We start from the raw sequence: 23,598 nt of genomic DNA, 5'->3' as shown, positions 1-23,598 counted from the left end.
GTTATACTAGCCACATGCAGCTATAAGAGCAAGAAAGGAAAAGCAATGTAAAGTAGACCACCAACTAAAGGAAAGGATATCCACAAAATGCAACACACAAGGTAGTGAGAGCTTTCAGTGTCTTTATCCTTCCCCCTAAAAACTCTACCTCCCAGCCCCAGGTCCTTGCTCTATAATGTCCTTGCCCTAAGCCCATATTTAGTAGACATCTATTGTTTGATGTCCATTGCACTCCTTCTGATAACACAAACCCAAATTTCCTCTAGAAACCACCCCTCCCCATTCTTAGGCATGGGTTCTGAGTAAGAACCTCCACTTCAAGCTCCTTAGGTCCTGGTTCCCTAACCCCATCAATATTTCTGATGCACCTAGCATCAACGACTGAGTCAGCTATGGACACATGTCAAATCAAACCAATGAGATAAATGAAAACATCAGCTGAGACTTCTGAGAAAGAAAAGTGTTCTTTCTTCCCAAGGAAAGAGAATATAAACCCTGAACTGGAATAACAATTCTGTATTCACAGGGAAGGGATGTGAGCTGCTGGGTGGCTGTGGAGACTAAGAACAAAGTCAACACAGTGGAAGGCAGAGCAGAGGATAAAAGAAACAGAAATAAACTGGGTCCTTAAAAGACATTATTTCAGCCACTGGACCCAACCTTATCTGAAGCCCTTTTAAGTTCTGTAAGGCAGTGAAGTCCCCACTACCCAACAATGATTACAATCATTTCTCTTAAGGAAAAAACAGGAAGGAAGGGAGGGAGGGAGGAAGGGAGGGAAGATGGAGGAAGGAAGACCATACCCTTGTATTAAAACTCATTCAATGAACTTAAGTTAAAATGGATCTGAAATTGGTATCTTAGATGTTCCCTGTCCCAGAGCTTTTTAAACACCAGTAAGGTATCTGATTCAGCGGGTAATAAAGGGAGACTTCTGAAAAAGCCAATAGTTCTGTTGAAGAATGTAAAGGAGAAAAGTGAACAACCCTTCCAGACCAGAAAAGGACACTTTGATTACTGACATGTGTCTGGAGGCTACTATATGCAGCAGCCCAGCCTTCATTAGCACTGAGCTTAGAAAGGAGGTCTCCATGGGCTTCACGGTCCTGTAAACAGGAGATATTTCTACCTTTCCTCCACCTGACTGAATATTGTACCTGGCGTCTCATGAATGCTGGCTCCATGCCAAACTTGAAATGCACACCTTTGACCAGCAAACCTTTACATCTTTTGCACACATTCTCTCTCCAAAGAGATGGAAAATTGGGCTGCCAACAAAGCAGCCAGAGCCTTCCAACCATTTGTCAACTTAGCAATACATAGTGATTACTCAGTTTCATCAATTTCCACTTCCTTCAACTCGCCATCCCTGTCCAGCCCGGCAACCATTCCTCACCAGCTCTTTCAAAACTGTGGTGCTCCTCACAGTTAACTAAAGATAAGTAACTGTTTCAAATTACCATCCCAACAGCCTTCCCAGGGTAAATAATCATGATACACACCCCTCCAACGAAATGCCTCAAGAATCTTAACAAAGTACTCATATCCTGAGAGGCCAATTCCTATTGCCCTCAACTCACTCTCATCAAACAGAATGGGGTTCTTTCTGTCAATAAACACCACTTTTTTTAAAAAAAATCCCTTAATAGAAGGCCGTCTTCATTTACCAAGGAAGCCTGATAGCATCCAGCAAGTACATGAAAACTTTTCTACCTACAGCTATAGTTCCCATACGGGCGTATCATCAGCATTAACTGAGAAAGCATCTCAAAAAGACAGATTCTCAGGTCCTAGCCTCTGAGGCACTGATTCAGTAGGCTTAGAAGTGGTACCTACTCCTTGGCCCAGAGAATCTGTTTTGTGATTTTTGGAGTCATGTTCAGGCATTCTAATAGCAAGGTGGAAACCCAGAAAATCTGACCATCTTCCTGATTTTCTCATTAGGATCAGAGGTCCAAACAATGTCATATAAACTCATTAGGTCTTCACGTAAGAGCCACTGTCTAAATGATGGCTAAGGGCTCCATCCACTAGAGCTTTCCAGTAGAGTTGCCGCACATATTTCCCTGGAAGTAACAGAATGTGTCTTCACACTTCTCATCTACTTCTAACAATAACTGACACCTGGAATTCAGAGCTACACATACCCAGAAAAGAAAAGACATCTTCAGCGATGGACAGCCAGCATCATTCTTGCTAATTCCTATTTTTCCTACAGTAGTGGATTCTACTAAACTTGATCCCCTCATCTGCCTACATCTATAGTATCTTCCAGGCTCCTCCTGGGACCCCATCATCCTTAATTTGATGTCACCTATGCCCCAGAAAAATAAGCACCAAACAGCTTACTAAACAGTGTGATCACTCTTAAAATGGATGTATTTATTTGAGTTTAATTTTAAATCACCATTTTTTCTCTCAAATGTTTTTGTGATAGTTCCATTAGTATTAAGGAATTATAGAGGGGTTGCAAATTGGCAGCCTCGGCCTGAAGTCATGCTTCCTTTGATCCACAAAAACAAATTTTATTAGGAAATCTTTAGACAAAGCATACACACTTCAGTAGATCACAATCCCCACCTATTACAACTATTTTATACCTGTCTTTTTCACTCATTTGTATTACTTGGCTGGCCCTTTTAGGCAGATGAGTTTGTAACCCCCTGAATTAAGATTTTGGGGCATTTCTTACAGATATTTTTTAGTTCCTTCCGTGTTTCCTTCATTTATGGTAGACACATAAGGTGTTTATTGTTGTCATGTAAGCAAAATGCAGCAGAACAAACAGCTAGAGTTCCTCAGGCATTGAAAATTGAAGATAAAAAGAAAGTTCTCCCATTCAATGTACCCACCAATGTTCATAAAGAACTGACTAATTGTCTGGGTGATATAGTTACTTTATATTATCATCCCTCTATTAACTACAAACTATCTGAAAATAGGGACAGTGTCTTATTCATCTTTGTGCCAGGGCTGCGTTAGACATCAGGGGCTATTCAAAGTGGGCACTCAAATTATTGGTCAAGTGAATGATCACCACCGTTCCATTCATTATAAATTAAGGTAAATATATTAAAGGATCCAAATTTCTCCCGGGGTCAGTACAAATACTGGCTACTGGGAGCCAAGCTAATCTGTGGTTACGAGCAGAAGTAGACAAACGAAAACCGGACAGCAATTCTAAAAATACAATATTGCAATGCGACTAATTACAGCCATCAATCATTAAAAGTTTGAACAGTCTGAAAAAGATTATCTTAAAAGCATTTTAAGACATAATTTCTTTCCAAAGTCTAGAACACTTAAAATAAGAATTTTGAAAGTCATAAAAACAAAATCAATATCATGGCTCAATAGAGAAGGTCTTAGGGGTACAAAATAGCACATTAAATCAGTTCCCAGTTGAAAAAAAAAAACGAACCACAACAAAAAAAAACCGCATGAGATGTAGAGCTTCCTGTTTTTCATAAACCTTATTAATTGTGCTTCCAGAAAACTACCAAGCATCTGCCTCTATGCAGCTAATTCTTTTAATCTTGGAGATCTCACAAGGAAATAGAGAGTCTACTGTGCCAGGATCACTATCTTCTCCAGCCAAAATCATTATGCCATGGAGCCAATTTCCTCTTGGTAAATTTTGATCAAATTCCTTCAATTTGCAGCTTGCTTAGTATTAGTAATGGCTGTATATGTCACAAGTCGGTATAGATGTGTATATGTTTAATAATATACATTATATTAACAAATTTAACAGTAACATGTACACATATGCACACAGGTAAACATGTATCTATGGATGCAACCGCACATACACATATATATCCATGCATATTGGTTCCTGTAAGTCCCTGTATTTGACTCTCTTTGAATACCTACCACAGTCATATAGCCCATTCAGGCTTTCTTAATCCAGTAGTAATTCTTTCATAATTAACATTACTTTGGAAGTCTGCATGAATCAACTCTACTACACAACTACAATATAATGACAATCAAGGTTAATAACAATAATTCTGTAAAGTTGTACACCTGAAATTTATGTTGTTAACCAATGTTACCCCAATGCATTTAATTTTAAAAAGCATAATTTTAATGTTATAAACAGTCCCTCAAAAGTTTCTGAATCATCACAGAAAGATCAAACTATGTTCTACTTTCAGTATAAAGGGTGTATTATCAAAAATCAATTATTTTAGGAGAACTGGTGATCTGTATATAGCTTATACGGTAAATTTTTCTGAGTGAATATTTGATTAACCAATCTACCTTATTTCCCAGAGATTCTTGATAAAGTGGCATTTCTGTAATTTTTATATATGATTCCTCTGTCTTTAATATGTACACACTACAACATATGTTATTATTAACACGGACTGTGGATTAAGCACACCGTGTTTTACAACTATGATACATAATTCTTCAGTCATTTGAGTGCCAAACTGTTGACTCTAGTTGTTGTGATTCTTTAAAATAGTCCATATTAAACATAATTCACCTTTCCTGGTGAATCAAGGTCATTATGATGAGAACATATTATACTGCTATTATTAAAAACAATGGTATCAGTAGGGGTTTTTAAGTGAATAATGCTATCTGGCCTTAAAATGAATGACTCCAGAATACTGTACCTTTATAAACCTCCTGTTGCTTTTGATAATTCTTTTCTACTTACTATACACACATTTGTCTCATTTTGCTATAACCAGTGTTACATAAATTCTAACCTTCAGCCATGCATTACACACAATTATCTACATAAAAACTAAAGATGCCGCTGTATTTCATACACATAATAAAGCATATCCCTATGGCAGCTATCACAAAATTCAGAACCCCTTTTTTGGAGGGGACGGGTGGAGATTATTTTTGGTTTATGACTATGTACCAGGTGGTTGAAGGTGCATGAAATCTGGGAAATGTATTCATCTACCAATTGATAGGAACTGCAGAGGAACAAAGAAACATATTAAACTATGCCATGAGGATACAATCAGGAAAATCCAGTCTACGGTAAATTTCACAGGACAAATGGCCCAGCTTCTTCAACCATTAATTGTAAATTGAAGGGTGGGGAGGGGATGGGAACGTGGAGAAAATTTATAAGTTAAAAGAGACTTAAAAGGTATAACAATTACAATGCATAATTTGAACACTGACTGATTATTTGATGATGCTAGGGAATTGCTATTAATATTTTTAGACAAGATAATGGTATTTTGTTTATGCTTTTAAAAAGATTTATCATTTTAGGAACATATCAAAATATTTACAGATGAAATGATATAATGTATAGGATTTGCTTCAAAATAACATGCCGGGGATAAGTGGATGGGAGTACATATGAAACAAAATTGGTTATGAGTTGACAATTATCAAAGCTAGATGACAGCCCTATGAGGATTCATTATACAATACTTTCTACTTTTGTAAATGTTTGAAATTCTCCATAAATCAAAGTATTATAAAACGAGGCAATTCTATAGTTAGAAAGAATTTTGTCTGGCTTTGATTTCTAAAAATTATTTGATTTCTAAAAATTACATCCAAGAACTATGCTTTAAGTTCTAAAATGGCTAGTTACAAATTTACAGTCATGAAATGATGCTAAAAGTTAAGGAAGCTATATCCAATTTGGCTAAAAGAGTTTCTCAGTTTCAAAACCTTGATTAATCCTTCATCGTAAATGTTATAAACATCTTATATTGCATTATTTTCTTAAAAAACAAAATTTTCATAAGGTATGTTGTAAAACAGCACAGAAGTTTACAGCACAAGTTTAATAGTTATAAATTGAAAGGTCCAAAAAAGCACTAACGCAAAGTAAGAAATGGTTCCTAGATTTTCTTCAGGAAGTTAAAGTCATTAGATTATTGGATAGTATTTCAATTGTTTGTTTTTAGTCTTAGAAGTTTGAAAATTACTATTACAGATTTTCTGATTCTGTAATATGTTATAAAAGTTGCCAATTTTCTTCACGATAAACTAGAAAAGATACATTTATAACATAAATCTATAGCTAATTCCAAAATTATTTCTACTCAATTCTATTCATATATCAATACAAATATACAAACTCAAATGTTTGAAATAATTACTTCATCTTTTCCTGACTCTAAAATGCTCTTAATGAGTGGATTTAGTGAATTTGGGTTTTGGAATAGTAGTACCTAGGTAAAGGTTGAAAGTAAAACAAATGGTTAACTTACACTTTAAGATAATAAATTAGTTTTTTAACTAAATCAAGTTTCATTGGGACAAATACTGCATTTTTAAAGTAAGTCCTACTGGTGCTGACTGAGCTAAACGTTCATGTTAACCTTGCAAACATCTCCATATTTAAAAAATAATCCTTTTAAAATGTACCTTTAAACATACAAATTATATATAATTGTTATATTTATCACTATTCCTACCTATTAACTTTTTTTTTTTTCAAATCTCCTAAAGGACTCCTTTCATTTAAAAATGTGACTGATGATCTCTGGGATTATTTTATTTTTTTCCTTTTTTATAGTTGACATTTTTTTTTTTTTACTTAAATTTATTGGGGTGACAATGGTTAGTAAAATTACATAGATTTCAAGTGTACAATTCTATAATACATCATCTATATACCACATTGCGTGCTCACCACCCTCTCTGGAGCTATTTTAGATACTATAAGTAATTAGTTTCCCCTTCTTTTAAAAAAATCTATCATAATCCAGACTTTTTACTTTTCAATTTGGCTTCTTCATAAATGTTCCTGAAACATATTCAAGAAACTGAATTAAATGTGTCGAATGTTTTGCTTATAATAATATTGTGCTTCTATGGTATTTTCATGTTCCAACAATTTAAAAACATTTTTTAAATGTATACAAGGTCTACTGAGTCATTGTCAATTCAAGGCTACAAACCATTCTGTGGTTAAATGATTACATCAGACCAGTGTAAAGGTTGAGCTGGCACTTTACTTTGCAGGTTTAAATATCTTGGCTCTCCAAAGCTTGTGTGGGGGCTGCAGTTTGGCATAAAATTCTCAGCCGGATGCAGATAATTTCTCTGAAAAAATGTTTTTAAATGGCTAAGTTTTTTTGCTTTTTAAAAACGTTGGAGAAAGCATACATTAGAATCAGGTTCAAAATTTCCTTTTGAAAGTGCCCATCCCTGTAGATAACCCAAGTTAGCTAAATAATCTCAAACCTAAAGACTTTCATAAGTACAAAACCTCATTTCCATATGAGTTTAAATGCAAACTCAAAAATCTGAATAAGCTGCTTCAAACTATAAAGGGAAACTAGAGGACTTCTTTGAAAATGCAAACATTGGCTAAGCCCTCCGCAGTTATGATTATAGGTTGCCCTTGGTCATTTTGGCATCCATACCGCCAGTTTTAGTTCCATTTGTCCATTCAAATGTTACTTTTTTATTCCTCACAACAGTCTTGTGAGATAAGTACTAATATTAGCAGTTTTAGCCATAAATAAATCGAGATATTAGGTACCTTGGCCAGCATAATCCACCTGGTAATCGACAGACATGAGACTAGAATTCAGATCTGTTTCTTCCATACTCATTTGCAGCACCTATAGTTCTCGGCCCTAGTTATACACAAGAATTGGCTTTCTAAAACCACTGATGCCCAGACTAAATAACTAAATTAGAATCTTTGGGAGTTAAGACCCAGGCTCAGTATATTTCCAGTTGTCCCCATGAAAGAATCAAAGCATTACATAAAGCAATACAAGAACAGTAGAAAGAAGGGTGGCAGACATAGTCAATATGAAGCTATCCACTTGCAAAGCCAAGCTTTAATGCCATTTTCTTTTTTCACCCTATAGGCACCCATTCCCCACTCCCAAATCAGTAAACACCAAGAGAAAGTCACTTACTTTTAATATTTACCTAGATGATGTGTATTGGGGACATAAATCCTAATAACCATCAAAATGTATTAAGATAATTCTAGCTAAAAACACCCTCTGGATGATTTACAATTTTATACCCTCTCTACTGCTATCTCCCTTTATTCTATTTTGTTGCTCTTCATTTCTTTCTGCATCTTTGACCTTCCAACGGAGATTATTTTCCTTCACCCTGAAGAATAACTAAAGGTTTAATTTTAAATGGTCCATCACATTAAAGATATCATTAAACTGTCTTCTATCTTCCATTGTGGCTATAAGAAGTTAGTCTAACGGTTGCTGTTTTGTTTTCTCTGGCTCTTTTTAGATTTTTCTTATTGTCTTTGGTTGCTTGTAATTTTGCCATGATATGTCTAGAAGTAGATTTTCTTTATATATACCTGCTTGGGGTTAACTGGACTTCCTGAATCTGAGGAATTACACTGATTAATTTTTGTATGCTCAGTATGTTCAGTTATCTTTTTAAATTTTTATTGTAAAATATAACAAATATATAGACAACTTCACAAAACAAAAATGTATAGCTCAATTAACAATCACAAAACCAACACCTGTGAAACGGATGGAGCACATGTACAAAGCTACACTAATCAGCACATTCTATCTCCCAGAGCAACAATGTTCATGGATATGATGACCCAAGTAAGGCTAACAAGTCTCAGTTCTAAGACTTTTATTCATGATGTCGGCCTTTCTCTTCTTATGGTGTTTTTCTGATGTTGGGCTGGGAGCACCGGGAGATGCTATGAAAGGCCTGAGAACAATGCAAGGCAAAGCAAAGCCCTCATGACATCGTTTGAGCCCTAAACTAGTCGGGCCCCTAAGTTTTACCCCTGGTCTTTTCTGTTATGTGAACCAATAAATTCTCTTTTTACTTAAGCCAGTTTGGTGACATTTCCTGTCAGTTGAATGCTACTAGGTTCTCACTGCTACACTTCATCACGTGATTTTCCTTCCTGAAGAATTTCTCCTTCATCTGAATTTTGTTATTACCTTTCCTTTCTACCTTATGTCACAGTTACATTCTGCCTCATGTCATAACTTTCTGAGGCCAGATTTTCTCCCAATACTGAACCCTGAGCATGGAGCCCAGTGCCTGACATGAGAGGTATTCAATAAACATGTATTAATTGAAGACACTATGACTATATTAATCAACCATCCATCTCTGTATCCCTAACATCTACTAAAAAGGCTTAAATATAGTACAGACTTAATACATGTTTGTAGAAGAAATTAGCAAATCAGCCAGTGGGAATAATATTACAAAAGAACAGAGACATATACATATGGGATCTTCAAACAATCCTGTCCAGAGGTTAGAATGATCCATGTGGATTAGAGTTGGAGACATCATTTTAAACTCATGTTTTGCTTAATACAGGCACAAATGGTTAATATATACAAATATTTATATATGTGTATGTGTATTTCAATGCTGTGTTAGCTGAGAGGACCTAAAAGCAATGGCACCACAATAGCAGCAGACTTCATTTCTAATATATTTCCCCAGTAAAATAAAAAGAACCAGGGCTTCTTGGAGAAATGGCTCATTCTAGGACGTGAGCAGGAAATATACAAGATGAGCCTACAGGATCTTATAGTGCCATAAAGCAAGAAAGTGCTCCAAAAAAAACAAAGGGAAAGAAACCCTTCCAATCATGGGGTTATAGCAAAGGAACCAAATGAACAGCTACCAATGGCCAAAGCTAGAACAATATGAGCAACAAAATAAATAATGTAATACTGGACTGTAACCCAAAGTATAAAATATCTGTAAGTCCATACTTATATTTATTTATATATTAAACTGAATAAGTAAATTGGGGGAGAACAGACAAGTCTCCCATGCAGAACAATTGTAAATCATTCATGTACTGTGCCTTCAAAGAGGTGAAGCATAACTCCACCCTCCGTAAGTGTGGGCTGCACAGCGACTCCCTTTCAAAGAGGACAATATGGAAAAGGCAGAGAAAGTAGTAACTTTACAGTAGAGAACACTCCCTCAAGCCAAGTGATCAAGGTTAGTATCAACAGAGATAAGTCATATTGATAGTATGTACCCTTGACACGATATGATGAAAATGGCACTTTACCGCTGATGTCTTCCTACCAAAAGCCCATAACTGCAATCCAACATGAGAAAAAAATTAGACAAATCCCAATTGAGGGGCATTTATAAAATACTAGCACTCCTCAAAACTCTCAAAGTCGTCATAAACAAGGAAAGTCTAACAAACTATCACAAGCTACAGGAGCCTAAACAGACATGAGGACTAAATGTAATGTGGTATCTTGGATGGGATCCTACACAGAAAAAGGACATTAGGGAAAAACTAAAAAAAATCTGATGAAGTGTAGACTTCAGTTAATAATAATGTATCGATATTGGTTTCTTAATGGTTACACTGTATGCAAGTGATGTCAGATGTTAATAACAGGGGAACTGAATGTGGAGTACACAGGAACTCTGTACCATCTTTGCACTAATTCTGTCAATCTAAAGTGAAAAGTCCTAAAATTGAAAGTTTATTAAAAAATAAATAGCCCTTTGCTCATAAGGCCCGGTACACCAAAGGCACACAATGTAAGCTACTTGTAAGACCAGCCTTTGAAACAAGTGAAGAATGTGAAATAATCAATTTAGAGATTCTGAGGGAATATAATCAACAATCAACTGCACATTTTTCTTTTTAAATGTGTAATAAAAAATTGACTCCTCTGAAAGACTAAAGTACACACATGGAGTTTATAACTATTTCCAGAAGTGTACTTAACAGCAGGTGGCTAAAAAGGCATCAAAAATTTCTGGAATCCTCAATACCATGAGAAAAAAAAAATCTTCAGATCATAGACATCTCACAAAAGCTTCAATGTCTTTGTAAACCATATTTTTTTTTGAAGGAGGGAAAAAACAAACAAACCACAAAGCCTAAGGCTGCAGCAGTTTCTTAAAATCACAGCCTAAACTAGTAAAGAACAATCTTTAGTTTTGTATTTTAAACCCCTTGTAATTTTGCCTCAATCTACCCCTGTAACTGTATTTTCTACTATTTACCAATGCAAACTCTCCTCCAAGAAAACTGGTTTGCTCAGTGTCTCCAATATGCCATCCTTGCTTTGTGATGCTTCTCTGTAACTTTGTCTCCCGCCTACAGTGCCATCTCCTCTTTCATCTTACAAATCCTATCCCTGCTTGAAGAGCCAGCTAAAACCCTTCCTCCTCCATAAAGCCTCAGTTCACCACCGGCTCAATAATCACTACTTCATCAGAATGCCTGTACCATTAGTTACCATGTTCATTCATTTAAAAAAAAACAAACAAACAGAACTTTTCCCAGAGTCTTGAGAGACCTCAAACATGCAGCCAGTTCCCCTCAAGACATCTAATGAATTCTGGGGCAGCCCAAGAGTCAGGGGCTAAAGTTAAGAAGTTACCTCTGAAAAAGAGGAGAGTTATCAGCAGTCTTACAAGACAAAATTTAGAATTTGGGATCCATCAGGGCAAAGATCCAGGCGGTTTGAGTGTTTTAATATTTGACAAATGACATGGCATTCTATTTTAAAGTATTTTGTAGGCCAAGGCACTTAAAAGTGTTTAGCAACACTGACCACTCCAGGCTCTCGGATAAAAACCCCAAAGGCTCAGCCATGAAGCAGAGGTAGACAGACCCTGACCAAAGCCATCAACCAGCCCCAGCTCAGCGCCATCCCTGTCTGAACGGAGGTGACTAGTCAACGTCTACCTGCCCGTGAGAAGGACAAGGAACCCTCTCTCTAGAAGGAAAGAGCATCATCTGGAGCCTTTATAGTTTTTTAACTGGAATGTCTGACATTCACTCAAAACTAGTAAAAACACCAAACACAGAACCATGTGACTGATAACCAAAGAAACAAAGCAAGCAAAGCAAATGGATCCAAGAATATTCCAGATATTCGAACTGGCTCATAAGGACTTGAAAATAAGTATGATTAGCATGTGCAAGAAAGTGGTGAGATTAGAAGAAAAATTCACCAAAGCATTTTTACAAATTCAATTGAGTAAATCAAAACTGGCAACATCTGCTAAATGTTATATTTGGGTTTCAAAAAATAACTTGGTTTGCCTTTTTTTCATTTGTCTTAGGAGAGTGAACGTTTTAAATATACCTTGTTTGTACTTTCAAGATGTTGTTTTTTGACAACTGTGCTTTTAAAGCCTTGTTTATAACACACGCCTTCAAAATTATATGTGTGTATTGCATATGTGTATACATTAATACTGCTTTACTTAATCCACCATTGATTATAATAGCAATACCTTTGGGAAAAAAATGAAATCACAAATCATCATTTTTAAACCAGGACCCTTTCACTGTCTGCCCTTACAAAGTACAATTTTACAAAGAATAACAACACCAACATTCTTTCTCCCTCATAAAATGTTTCTATGGCTGAGGAGTGAAAATAGATAATGGCAGTAGTACAAATTGAGCCTTTAATCCATCAGCACATAAACCAATTTTGCATTGAAATTTCTGGTAATTTTCTCATCTTCACTTGAATCACACATTGCTGCATCCTTTGAATCCAAGCTGCATTCAACTCAAGAGAACCAGAGACGCCATCTCCAAATAAAGTTTCTTCTCATTTCTACCTTAGGAAAATGTCTTGAGACTTAAAATCTTGGTTTTCATAAGAAAGGTAGAACATATTATTAATTTTGATTGAGTACTGTTACTGAACATTTTTATCAAAATTAAACATTTTCATTAATTATTAATAACTAACTTTTATTAATTCTGTGTTTCTGCCAAAAAGATGATTGCTATTTTATGGTCCACTAAAGTGTTTTTTTGTTCTTTTGCTTTGAAAGCAAAGGGGAAAATCATACGTTCTCAAAATGAAGGACAACTGACTTATGCTTCCGGGTGGCTGGCGTAACTTTGTACGGACCAACACTCTCAATGAGAACAGCTAGAAAGCCAGACAGAACATAGGCATCTACATGAAGGCGTTGGCTAGCTGCTGAAGCAATGAGAACTGGAGAGGCTGAGAATTCACAGAGGAGAGAGCATCCAGGACGGGAGCTGCAGAAGCTTCTGCTTTCACCCCCGGGACTCTGCAAATCCCGGGCACTGGAGGGAGGCTGAGAATCCAGGCTTTGCACAGTCCCAGAGCCTGTTTACCTGGCACCCAGCCCATTTCTACTCACCAGCCCCCGCCAATCAGCACCCCGTAGGCAACACACCAGTTCCGGCAGCAGCACCCCCAAGGGAAGGTCTCCAGCATCCAGTAGGCTGCAGCCAAACCCTCTCCAACTCAGAGGTTAAGAGTCTCAGCCCTGGGGGTGGGGGAGACACGGGGGAAGGGTCTTCCAAGTTTGTTCCTTCTTGAGTAGGCTCCCTCAGCCCTACAGTAGCTACTGTCTGCAACGGCTATTCTTGCATTCTTTGGAGTTCTCTTTTACTCCTTCAATAGTTAATAACTCTCTATTTTCAATGTTCCCTATTCAAAGTACTGGTATGGTTCTGTCTCCTAACTGAACTCCAACTGATAAACTGATTTTCATTTTAACTGTACCTTGTTTGTACTTTCAAGATGTTCTGTTTTCCTACAAATGTGTTTTTAAAGCCTTGTTTATAATACATGCTTTCAAAATTATATGTGTGTGCTTATGTATACACATTAATAGTCCTTTCCTTAACCCTCTCGACCACGGGACCCAGCAAGTCCACTCTTCATTACGTACCCATCAGAAATGCATACATATGTGTATATTCACCGAGACATGTACAAGAAAACTTACAGTAGCACTGTTCACAGCAGCGAAAAAAACAAAAAGAACGGAAATAATCCAAATGTCAATCTATAACAGAATGGATAAACTGTGACGTGCTCATACAATGGAATCCTATGAGTAATGACCATACAACAACAGTAACAGCAAACTATCTGGGTGAAGCTCACAAATAAATGTTGCATGAAAAAAGTCGGACACGTAAGTCCACACTCGATTCCATTTGAAAGATTAAAAAAAGGCCAAAATTAATAATGGTGATATAGGTGAGCACAGTGTTTAGTTTGGGGCAAGATGGTCACAGGGCTGGAAGGGGGCATGAGTGGGGCTTCTGGAAGCTGGAAATATTCTGTTTCTTAATCAGGGCTGGAAGGGGGCATGAGTGGGGCTTCTGGAAGCTGGAAATATTCTGTTTCTTAATGTGGGTGCTGGTTACATGGTGTGTTTACTTTCTGAAATTCGTCATGCTGTACACTTGTGATTTGTACACTCTTCCATAGTATGTTATTCTTCAACAAGTCACATCAAAATGTAGAGTATTTATGAACAATTAAGTAATAAGCCTCTGAGCCCCCGCCACCTCCTGGATGTGGCTCCCCCTACACGCCCCTCACCCCAGCACCTTGTGTAGACACCTCTCCCCCTGCACGTCTCACCGAGGCTGCAGTTCTGTGTATTTATCTGCCTTGAGCACCACGTCCAGCTAGCAGGGTTAGGTGGATCTTTTACAGGTCTCAAATGAGGCATTCAGTAGATATTTGAAAAACGACAGAGCACTCTACTTTAAAAGATGCCGTAGACCACGGCACACGGAAATGTGTAGGAAAATGAGCGGCACACATTTGGACGACGCTTTTCAATGGTGGGCCATGCAATCTGTATCAGCCTCATGCACTTTTCACATATATTTCCTGGACACAGGGGATGAACCCTATTTTGCAAGGACACCTTTAAAAGATATCTTTTTGTAGGTAGCCCACTGAAGACCAGGGGAAGAGAAATGACAAGGTATTAGTACAACACCGCTTTCTATGCTTACATTCCACACGAACAGAACAGAGTCGGGGAAAGCAGGATACAACCAGTGGGCAGTACCTGCAGCAGCAGCGGGCTCCCTGCCCTGAAGGTGACTGTCCCAAACACAAAATGGCCCTCTCCTTCTTCAAACTAGGAAGTCCGGTATCAATGGTTTCCAATCTTGCTATGATTACATGTTCTTCTCATTTAAATTTATGATCCACCCTTCCTCCTTTATGCAATTTTATTTTAAATTAAAGTGAATTGTCATAATGATTTTCTGGGGAAAAGAATTTCACAATACCCTTTGAGGTAGCCGAATGCACCACAGGGTATTGCAAAAGCAAAGCTGAAAATCACTGTTTCTGAGCATCTGTTAACTGATTTTTATCCCCCAAACTTCTCTAAAACTGAATCTTTTTCTTCTATTTTGAAATTTTTACCTAAAACATATTTTTTAGTTTCAGAAACCAACAAAGTTCTTAAGAAATAGGGAATCTTAAAGGCAAGCGGTTCATCTAATGAACACGTATTGTATGAGGTCTGACAATTAAGTTCGTGAACTTGTTGCAACGTTATTGCTAACCTTTTGTTGGTATCAGAGGGATTATTCATTATGAATTTGTACCAACTGGACAGTTAACCAAGTTTACTTTTTAAAAGTGCTGAAAACGCTGCGTGAAAAAGTTAGATGACCTGAACTTTTCACCAACAATTCGTGGCTCTTACATCACGACAATGCACCAGCTCACACGGCACTGTCTGTGAGGGAGTTTTTAGCCAGTAAACAAATAACTGTATTGGAACACCCTCCCTACTCACCTGATCTGGCCCCCAATGACTTCTTTCTTTACCTGAAGATAAAGGAAATATTGAAAGGAAGACATTTTGATGACATTCAGCACATCAAGGGTAATAAGATGACAGCTCTGATGGCCATTCCAGAAAACGAGTTCCAAAATTGCTTTGAAGGGTGGACTAGGCACGGGCGTCGGTGCATAGCTTCCCAAAGGGAGAACTTCGAAGGTGACCATAGTGATATTCAGCAATGAGGTATATAGCACTTTATGTAGGATGAGTTCACGAACTTAACTGTCCCACCTCATATACTTCTTGCATCAGGCACTCTTCTAGGTACTAAGATACAGCAGTGAACAAAACAAACTCCATTCTCTCATGAAGCTTCCATTCCAGTGAAGAAACAAGGAGAGCCCTCTATCCAGTTTGCCTGGGACTGTCCTGTCTTAGTACTGAAGGCACTACATCTCAAAAACCTCACAGACCCCGGCAGTTGGTCACCATAGTAGAGACAGATACCAAACAAATAAGGAACCGACAATTTATCAAATGGTGATAAGTATAATGAAGAAAATAAAACATGATAAGAGGACAGAGTAATGTGAAGGGTGTTACTACAACTTTGTATAAGCCTCTCTGATGCAATGACATTTGACGATAGGAAGGGAACAAGCTGTTCAGAGAACTGGGGAACAGAGTTCCAGGAAGAAGTGAATGAAAATGGTGAACAGCAAATAAATGGTTCGAGGTTGAGAGGGTACTTAAACGTTTGAGAAATAGCACGGAGGCCTGTGTGGCTGGAGAGCAGTGAGCAAGGAACAGAATGGAAAGAGAAGCAACTGAGTGATAGCTATAGCATAACAGCTACCGCAGGCCCATCGTTTAGGGATCAGCACAAGTTCCAACTTCTTCCTGATGATTTTAACTCCCCAATTCCAACCTATAATAATTTTCCTTTTTCATTATAGTGGAGTCTGTGTCTTAATTTGTTGATCATCCTCTCTTCTCACATTAGGTAATGGATGTGAAAACACTGTGTAATTATCCCACAGCACTCCTCTCTATCAATCATTTCAACATTCACCTATGTGCTACCTATGTCTATAAACCTTCATATTTATAATCTACTGAATTTCAATAAGAATGCAAAGACAAATCAATAAGGAAAAATGGTCTTTCTGATAAATTGTGCAGGGACATCTTCATCTCCACTTGTAAAACAATGAAGCAAGGCCCCTACCTCACACCATATATAAAAATTAACTAACATGGATCAAACACCTTATCATAAGAGCAAACATTAATGTGGGTTTTTCAAGGAAAACCGTAAGTTTTCATAACCTTGGACTAGGCAGCAGTTTCTTAGATATGAAACCAGAAGCACAAGCAACAAAAGAAAAAACAGATAAGTTGGACTCCATAAAAAATGGAAAACTGCTGTCCTTCAAATGATACTATCTAGAAAGTGAAAAGACAATCCACAGACTAGGAGAAAATTTTGGCCAGTCATATATCTGACAAAGGCCTTGTACACAGAACACATCAAGAACTCTTACACCTCAGCAATAAAAATACAAATAACCCAATTTTAAAATGGCCAAAGGATTTGAATCAACACTGCTCCAGAGAAGATACACAAATGGACAATAAACACATGAAAAGATGCAAAACATTCTTATGATGCACAGCCTTCAGGGAAATAGAAACCAAACCACAGTGAGATACCACTTCACACCCAGTAGGATGCTATAATCATAAAGACAAATCATAACAAGTGTTGGTGAGGATGTAGAGAAATTGGAACACTTCTACACTGCTGGTGGGTATATAAAATGGTGCAGCTACTTTGGAAAACAGTCTGGGAGTTCTTCAAAAAGTTAAACATAGAGTTACCACTGACCTTGCAATTCCACTCCAAGGGATATATCCAAGAGAAATAAAATTATGTCCACACAACAGCAATACTTATAATAGCCAAAATGTGGAAACAACCCAAATATCCATCAACTGGCAATGGATAAACAAAATGTGGTTATATGCATACACTAGAATATTATTTGGCAGTAAAAAAATAAAGCAGTGAATGTCCAGAATAGGCAAATCCATACAGACAGAATGCAGATTAGTTATTGCCTAGAGTGGACATGGTTGGGGGGTGGGAAGGATCGAGAAGTTTCTGCTAATAACACTGGGGTTTCTTTTAGGGGTGATGACAACGTTCTAAATTTGACTGTAGTGATGGTTGCACAACTCAATGAATATACTAAAAACCTTTGAATAATACACTTTGAATGGGTAAATTGTATGGCATATAAATTATGTCTCAATAAAGCTGTTATTAAAATAATTAGAGCTGTCCCCAAAATGGAACACGATACCTCACCAGAAATAATGTTAAGCAAAGGCAAATGGCCTTCAGTTGGAAATATTACTGTGAAAGATGGATTCAATTAGTGGTTCCAATAGCAGTTCACAGACTAATACAAAAAAAATCACGCAGGGAATTTAAGGATTCTCTGGCTCCCTAAAACATCTAGTTCAGTATGCCCACTGGGGTCCAGGAATCTGTATTTCTAACAGGCTCCCTAAATTATTCTAATGAATAGCCAGAAGTAGGAACCACTAAGAGCCCAATTCAATGATTTCATGATTCCCTGGTATCTCTGAGATACTTAACTCTAGATCTGGTATCTAGCTAGTATTTTCCCTTCATCTGAGAATCTCAAAGTCCTTAATGGCACTCAATTCCCTGAATTAAGGCTTTGAGTTTAGAAAGAGGTGGCTTCATCTGCACCTCATATATTTTTATTATTCTTATTTATACCCTTTATTTAAGATACTTCAAATCTTTTTTTGGAAAGGAACATAAGTTGAATAAATAAAAGATCACATATATTCTCACAAGAATTCTCTCAAAACTGTATTTCTCAAGGTGGGACACATTGGAGAGTCAGTTTTTTTCTCAAATACTTATAATTTAATATATTTTGTATTAAAAAATACGGGCATCTTATAAAATCAAACGTAAAATTTTCGTGAATTTTTAAGATAGAACCCAGAAACTTCAAGGAAATTCCATATTTGCCACAGGAACTACTCTGGACTACACTCCCAGATTCAAAGGGTACATATTCATTCCCTTCTGTAATTAATACTTCAGTGGAAAATCCAAGACATTTAGGCATTCTGTTTTCCATTCCACAGTGATGAAATATGTAATCCACATTTATGTAAAACCATATACAAATATAGACTAATCAGATTACTAGTGATGGTGCTCTGTGCACTTCGAGAGAGGAAAAAGTCTGAACTAATCTAAGAAGTAAACCATAACCTGTTAACAAATGAGTGACAAGTCCGTCAGAGGCATGCAGTAGTAAGGGAAATATCTGCTGAGGATCAGGCCTTGTCGCTTACCCTGCCCTAGTGCTTTAGCCAGATGACAATGAACACCAAGGACATCCTCCAGGGTTGTGTGGACTCACCCAGCCAGTGGAAGCGTCTACCCTGGTTGCTTAGTATCTAGTTTTGCCCAGCCCACTGGTCCATGAAGAAGCACTAGGTAGCCTGCCTGAGGCCGTAGGTTTACTACAGCTAAAGAGAAGGTGTTTTCCTAGACTTGTAATCTTTCTTTTTCACACAGTGCTTTGATTTTTTTGGCTGTTCTTTTTCATACAATTTCTCAAACCGTTTGTGATAACTTCACTCAGAGACAAAAATATCAGAAGAGTGACGTTATAATATCGACTCTGACAAAGTTATATAAATCTTGGTCAATTTCCTCAATACGAAAACAGAAAAGTGGAATAAGATAAATCTTAAGGTCCTTTCTACATTTTAAATTCTACACTCTCACAATATTTGTCCATATTGAAGATATGCCTTGCAAATTTTAAAGGTAATTCCAAACCAAGAAGTTGTAAACATTATTTCTTATGCTTTCCATCACAGTGCTCCCTCTTGCATCGTCCGAGCTCAAAACCCCTTCTCTCCCCACAACAGTCATCAATTCTGGTCCTCAATCTCTCCTTAATCCACTATATTGACCACCTTGCTATTAGATGATTCTCCAGTTTTCATCTCCTTCAATGGCTCTTACCCTAGCATTCAAGACACTCCATAATCTTTTCCCAATTTATCTTTCTAACCTTTACTAGCCCTTCGTGCTATTAATTTACATTTCAGCAAACCTGCAAGTACCTCCTTCTACAATGAATTATACATATCATAACTTCTTCAAATTTGTTTGTTTCATTTCCTCTACTTGAAATAGTCTCTGCCTTACTCCCCACTTTTGTTCCTTTCTTCAAGAATGAGTACAAGTCTCATCTCCACTACAAAGCCTTTTCTGACAACCTTCTTTCAATTCCTGGAGCACCTAGCCTGTTATACACATCTTTGGCCTTGAACGGACGCTACCCTAGACTGGGCAGATTTAATACTCAAGAGGTCTGTAGGGAAACTTCTGCCTCATTTTCTCCAGGTAAACCCTTCAGCTTCAATATGGGGTGAATATATAATGCATAGCATCAAAAGGGGCTACACTTAAACTACAATTTTTTTAAAAATCAGCCAAACTAACAGTTTGTGTAACTATTATAATTTAGCAACCAAACCCACCTACTCTTGCCAACCGTATTTTTACAGCTGTGTTCTAAAATTTAAGATAATTCTTTAGGTTTGGGTTAATACTTCCTATTTAATACTTCCCTTTTTAAAAAGCAGGGGGCAAGATTTCAAAATAAGTTATCAAAACCTTAATGAGATTAAAAAAAATTCCAAAAAACAAAACCATGAACATACTTTTGAACAACAATAAAACTTCTTATTTTTACAGGCATCATGGCAAAATCGAATTTGGGAAGGGATAGAAAGAGACATTTTTGTATGCTCAGACTTTTTAAACAAAATGGTACATGTTATTCTCCACCAGCCATGCAAAACACACCATTTTTATACAAACCGCATGTACTCTGACAATACCACCACCCCTTTCCCTGCCTTAATTCCAGAGACATTTTAATTCAACTGCAAAGTTTTTGGTCCTGCTTAATAAAGAACATTTAATCTGGTCTTTACAACCCTTCTGCTAAAAATACTGAGATAATGCATCAGATACAAGTCCAAATTTGCCACTTTCACTTACACACGAAAAAGGCCTCTGAAAGAGCCAAGAAACACTCCACTAACAAGCCCTGTGATGAAGTGTTAGTAAACATTAGAAAATTGATTGCAGGCATGAAATATTAAGACAAAGAAAATATTTTCAACATGTCTCCTTAAGCTGAAGTGAAAATATTTTAACCAATATGCTAGAGACTTTCAATAATTCAAAATAGTCTGAAAGTAAAACTGCAATGGAAAAATAAATCTATTGAAACTATTTTAACACATAAAGTGTTGTACTTACTTCACAGGAAAAACTAATTTTATTTTCTTCCAACAAATAAAGAACATCAAAATGAGCCTGCAGTTACTCACATGCAAAGCCGAGGGGTCTGGAAGAAATTCAGCATCTTCTCCAAAGATAAAATCAGGGGGCAGCTCTGGGTATTGGGCATTGAAAATGATATCCCCTGAAATACAAGAAAATGTCAGGCCCTTCTTATTTCCTTCCTAATGTATGAGTGTTCTGAGGAATGCATCAGAAAAATTTCTAAAGGAAGTTTGTATTAGTTCAACAAATTTGAAAAGCACTTTCTGAATGATTAATTCTTCACACAAAAGAACTGATATTCTCTTTTAAGTTAACACCCACAACATGCAATCAAAAAAATCTCCTAACACACTATAAATATAAATACCCAAGCATAAAAAGATAAGCAGCAACATACAAAATACATGCAGGTATTTTTTATAGGAAACATTACTCTCCAATCCCTGCCTGATAATTAATAGGCCATTACCGAGGACTGATTCTCTCAAGTCCTTGCCTTCAAGAAATTAAACATACAAACCTTTGGTAAAATGGAAAGAACATTTGACTTGGGGTCAAAAAAATCTGGTTTGTCTCCCCAAGGTTTCCTAATTATTTATTAGCTCAAGTCATCTTGAACAAGTTTTAACCTCTTTAGATGTCAGTTTCCTCATCAGTAAAAGGGTGGATATAACAGCACTTCCATCACGGATTTAAGAATAAAAAGAGGCCACATGCCTACATGGCGTCTGGTATACACACAGTAAGCACTCAGTACGTGACACCGGAATACTACTGCTGTGATTGCTAGAATTATTTTGAAACAGGAGACAAATTACATCTCCTTAGCAAATTTGTGTTGTATGCTCTTCGACCTCTCTGTTCCTTTCCAGTCTCTAGCTCCCTGTTTTTTCCTCTGCTCACCCCAAGAATCAGTCCTCGTCTTTCTGCTAATAGCAACAAGCAGATGGTACACCGATAAGCACACACACTGGATTCTACGCGTAAGAGTGTATATACTTGTGTACACGCACACAACCCCTATACCCAGGCACACACATACAGCTGTATCAGTCCAATCACCTTTACTGCTCAAATAATAACACCTTCATGATGATATTCAAATTTAAACATTCAAACTTCAGTTCTCATTTGAACCTCTCTATCTCCATGTACTATGTATTTCAATGTCAAACTCGGAAGTCTAAAAGCAGACGAGATCGGGCACATTCAGGGTGGTAGCTCCTGACTGTTCCTTTTCTCACTGCTCTCTTCCCCGCGCTGACTCCCCCCTATTTCTAGCGATGGCACAGCTGTCCTTCAATTACCGTGTGTAACCTTTAGTCTCCTCTTCAACCTTATCCTCACCCTTTATATTCATGGAAAACAAGTCATCTCAACTTGTCCTCTAAAATGTTTCTCCTACGGTTATTTCCCGCTGCTAACAGCTCTCTCTAGGCCCGGGTGACCTGGTCCATACATTCACACACCCAATGACAGACATCTGAACTCCGCCGCAGGCACTACGCTACACAGTAAAGATCATACAAAGAACTCTGCTCCTGAAGAGTGGGCAAGAGTAGAAGAATTCAATTATCACCTTAAATGGTCTCCTGATAACCAGTTTCCCTCCAGCCCACAATGTATATTATCATAAAGTAAGTCTTCTTAAAACACTTCCTTACCCCCAAAGTTCCAAACTCAAAAAACTTCAATAATTCTCTAATGTCAAACGGAGTAAGGGCAAACTTTTCAAACTGGCATTTCAGGGCTCCAAAATATGACGTTTCCTATGTATTTATCTACCCTTCTCTCTATCTACAAGCCAATACCAACCTTTTATTCCAGTCAATACAATCTGCTAACTGACCTCCAAATACTATGAGACATAGCTGAAATGCTCAGTTCTTACCCATCCTTTATGAGTACATTTAATTACCGTCTCCTGCATGAAGACTTCCCTAATAAATCCAGTACACACTGATCATTGTTACTTCTGAAATTCAACAATAATGATTTGTTATGCCATTCACTTAAGTATTGAATTGTGGTCTTATATTGGTTTTATCGTTCCATTAATTTTTAAAATTCATAATGAACACATGCTACATGTGAGTCACTGTGTCAATACAAAGATGGTTATCCTCAAGGAGCTTACATTTAATGAGACAAGACATATACACAGAACCAAAAATACACAGCAGTACAAGGTAAGTACATATACTTGATCTTCCTAAATATCTTGTAAGAATTCAGAGAATAAACATACTTTTACATTTATTTCATGTCTTCAACAGGGCAAAATATAATGCATAGAATAGATTCAAGAAATGCTCAATACATGAAAGAAATTCTACTCTCTAAATTGAATATCTAAGTACTGACAAAATGCACAGTAAAGAATAAAGTACAGAAGCGTTACTACCTACATCTGCCACTTTTGTAGGGAATAAACTTGAGCAAGAAAATATACCCTTCAGAAGTTGTGTATAGAATTAAATTATCAAAAGTAGCACAATCACTTCCTTTCCTTCACCCTACCCACTATCATTATCTCTGGTTTTCAACTGTATCTATTTCAAATTATAAAATTTCTTCAAATCTGACAACCATAAAACATTAATCCAAGCCAAGACTAAGAACCAGTAGAGACAATAGAAATGTCCTTATTACTCACTGTT

The 23,598-nt window shown here is 37.1% G+C and overlaps 1 protein-coding gene across 1 annotated transcript in view; it reads right to left on the bottom strand.

Annotated features, from left to right (window-relative positions):
• BABAM2 (BRISC and BRCA1 A complex member 2) overlaps positions 1–23,598 on the bottom strand; it is a 367,400-nt gene that overhangs the window by 264,520 nt on the left and 79,282 nt on the right. Inside the window, exon 4 of the mRNA XM_019735370.2 lies at positions 20,983–21,077. Within this exon, the coding sequence (XP_019590929.1) occupies positions 20,983–21,077 (95 nt within the window). The remainder of the gene's footprint in view (positions 1–20,982; positions 21,078–23,598) is intronic.

The sequence above is a fragment of the Rhinolophus sinicus genome, linkage group LG05 (assembly GCF_036562045.2).
Source record: "Rhinolophus sinicus isolate RSC01 linkage group LG05, ASM3656204v1, whole genome shotgun sequence".
In the NCBI taxonomy this organism is placed as follows: Eukaryota; Metazoa; Chordata; class Mammalia; order Chiroptera; family Rhinolophidae; genus Rhinolophus; species Rhinolophus sinicus.
Note: the sequence above shows the minus strand (reverse complement) of the source record. Positions and strands in the feature narration are given on the sequence as shown.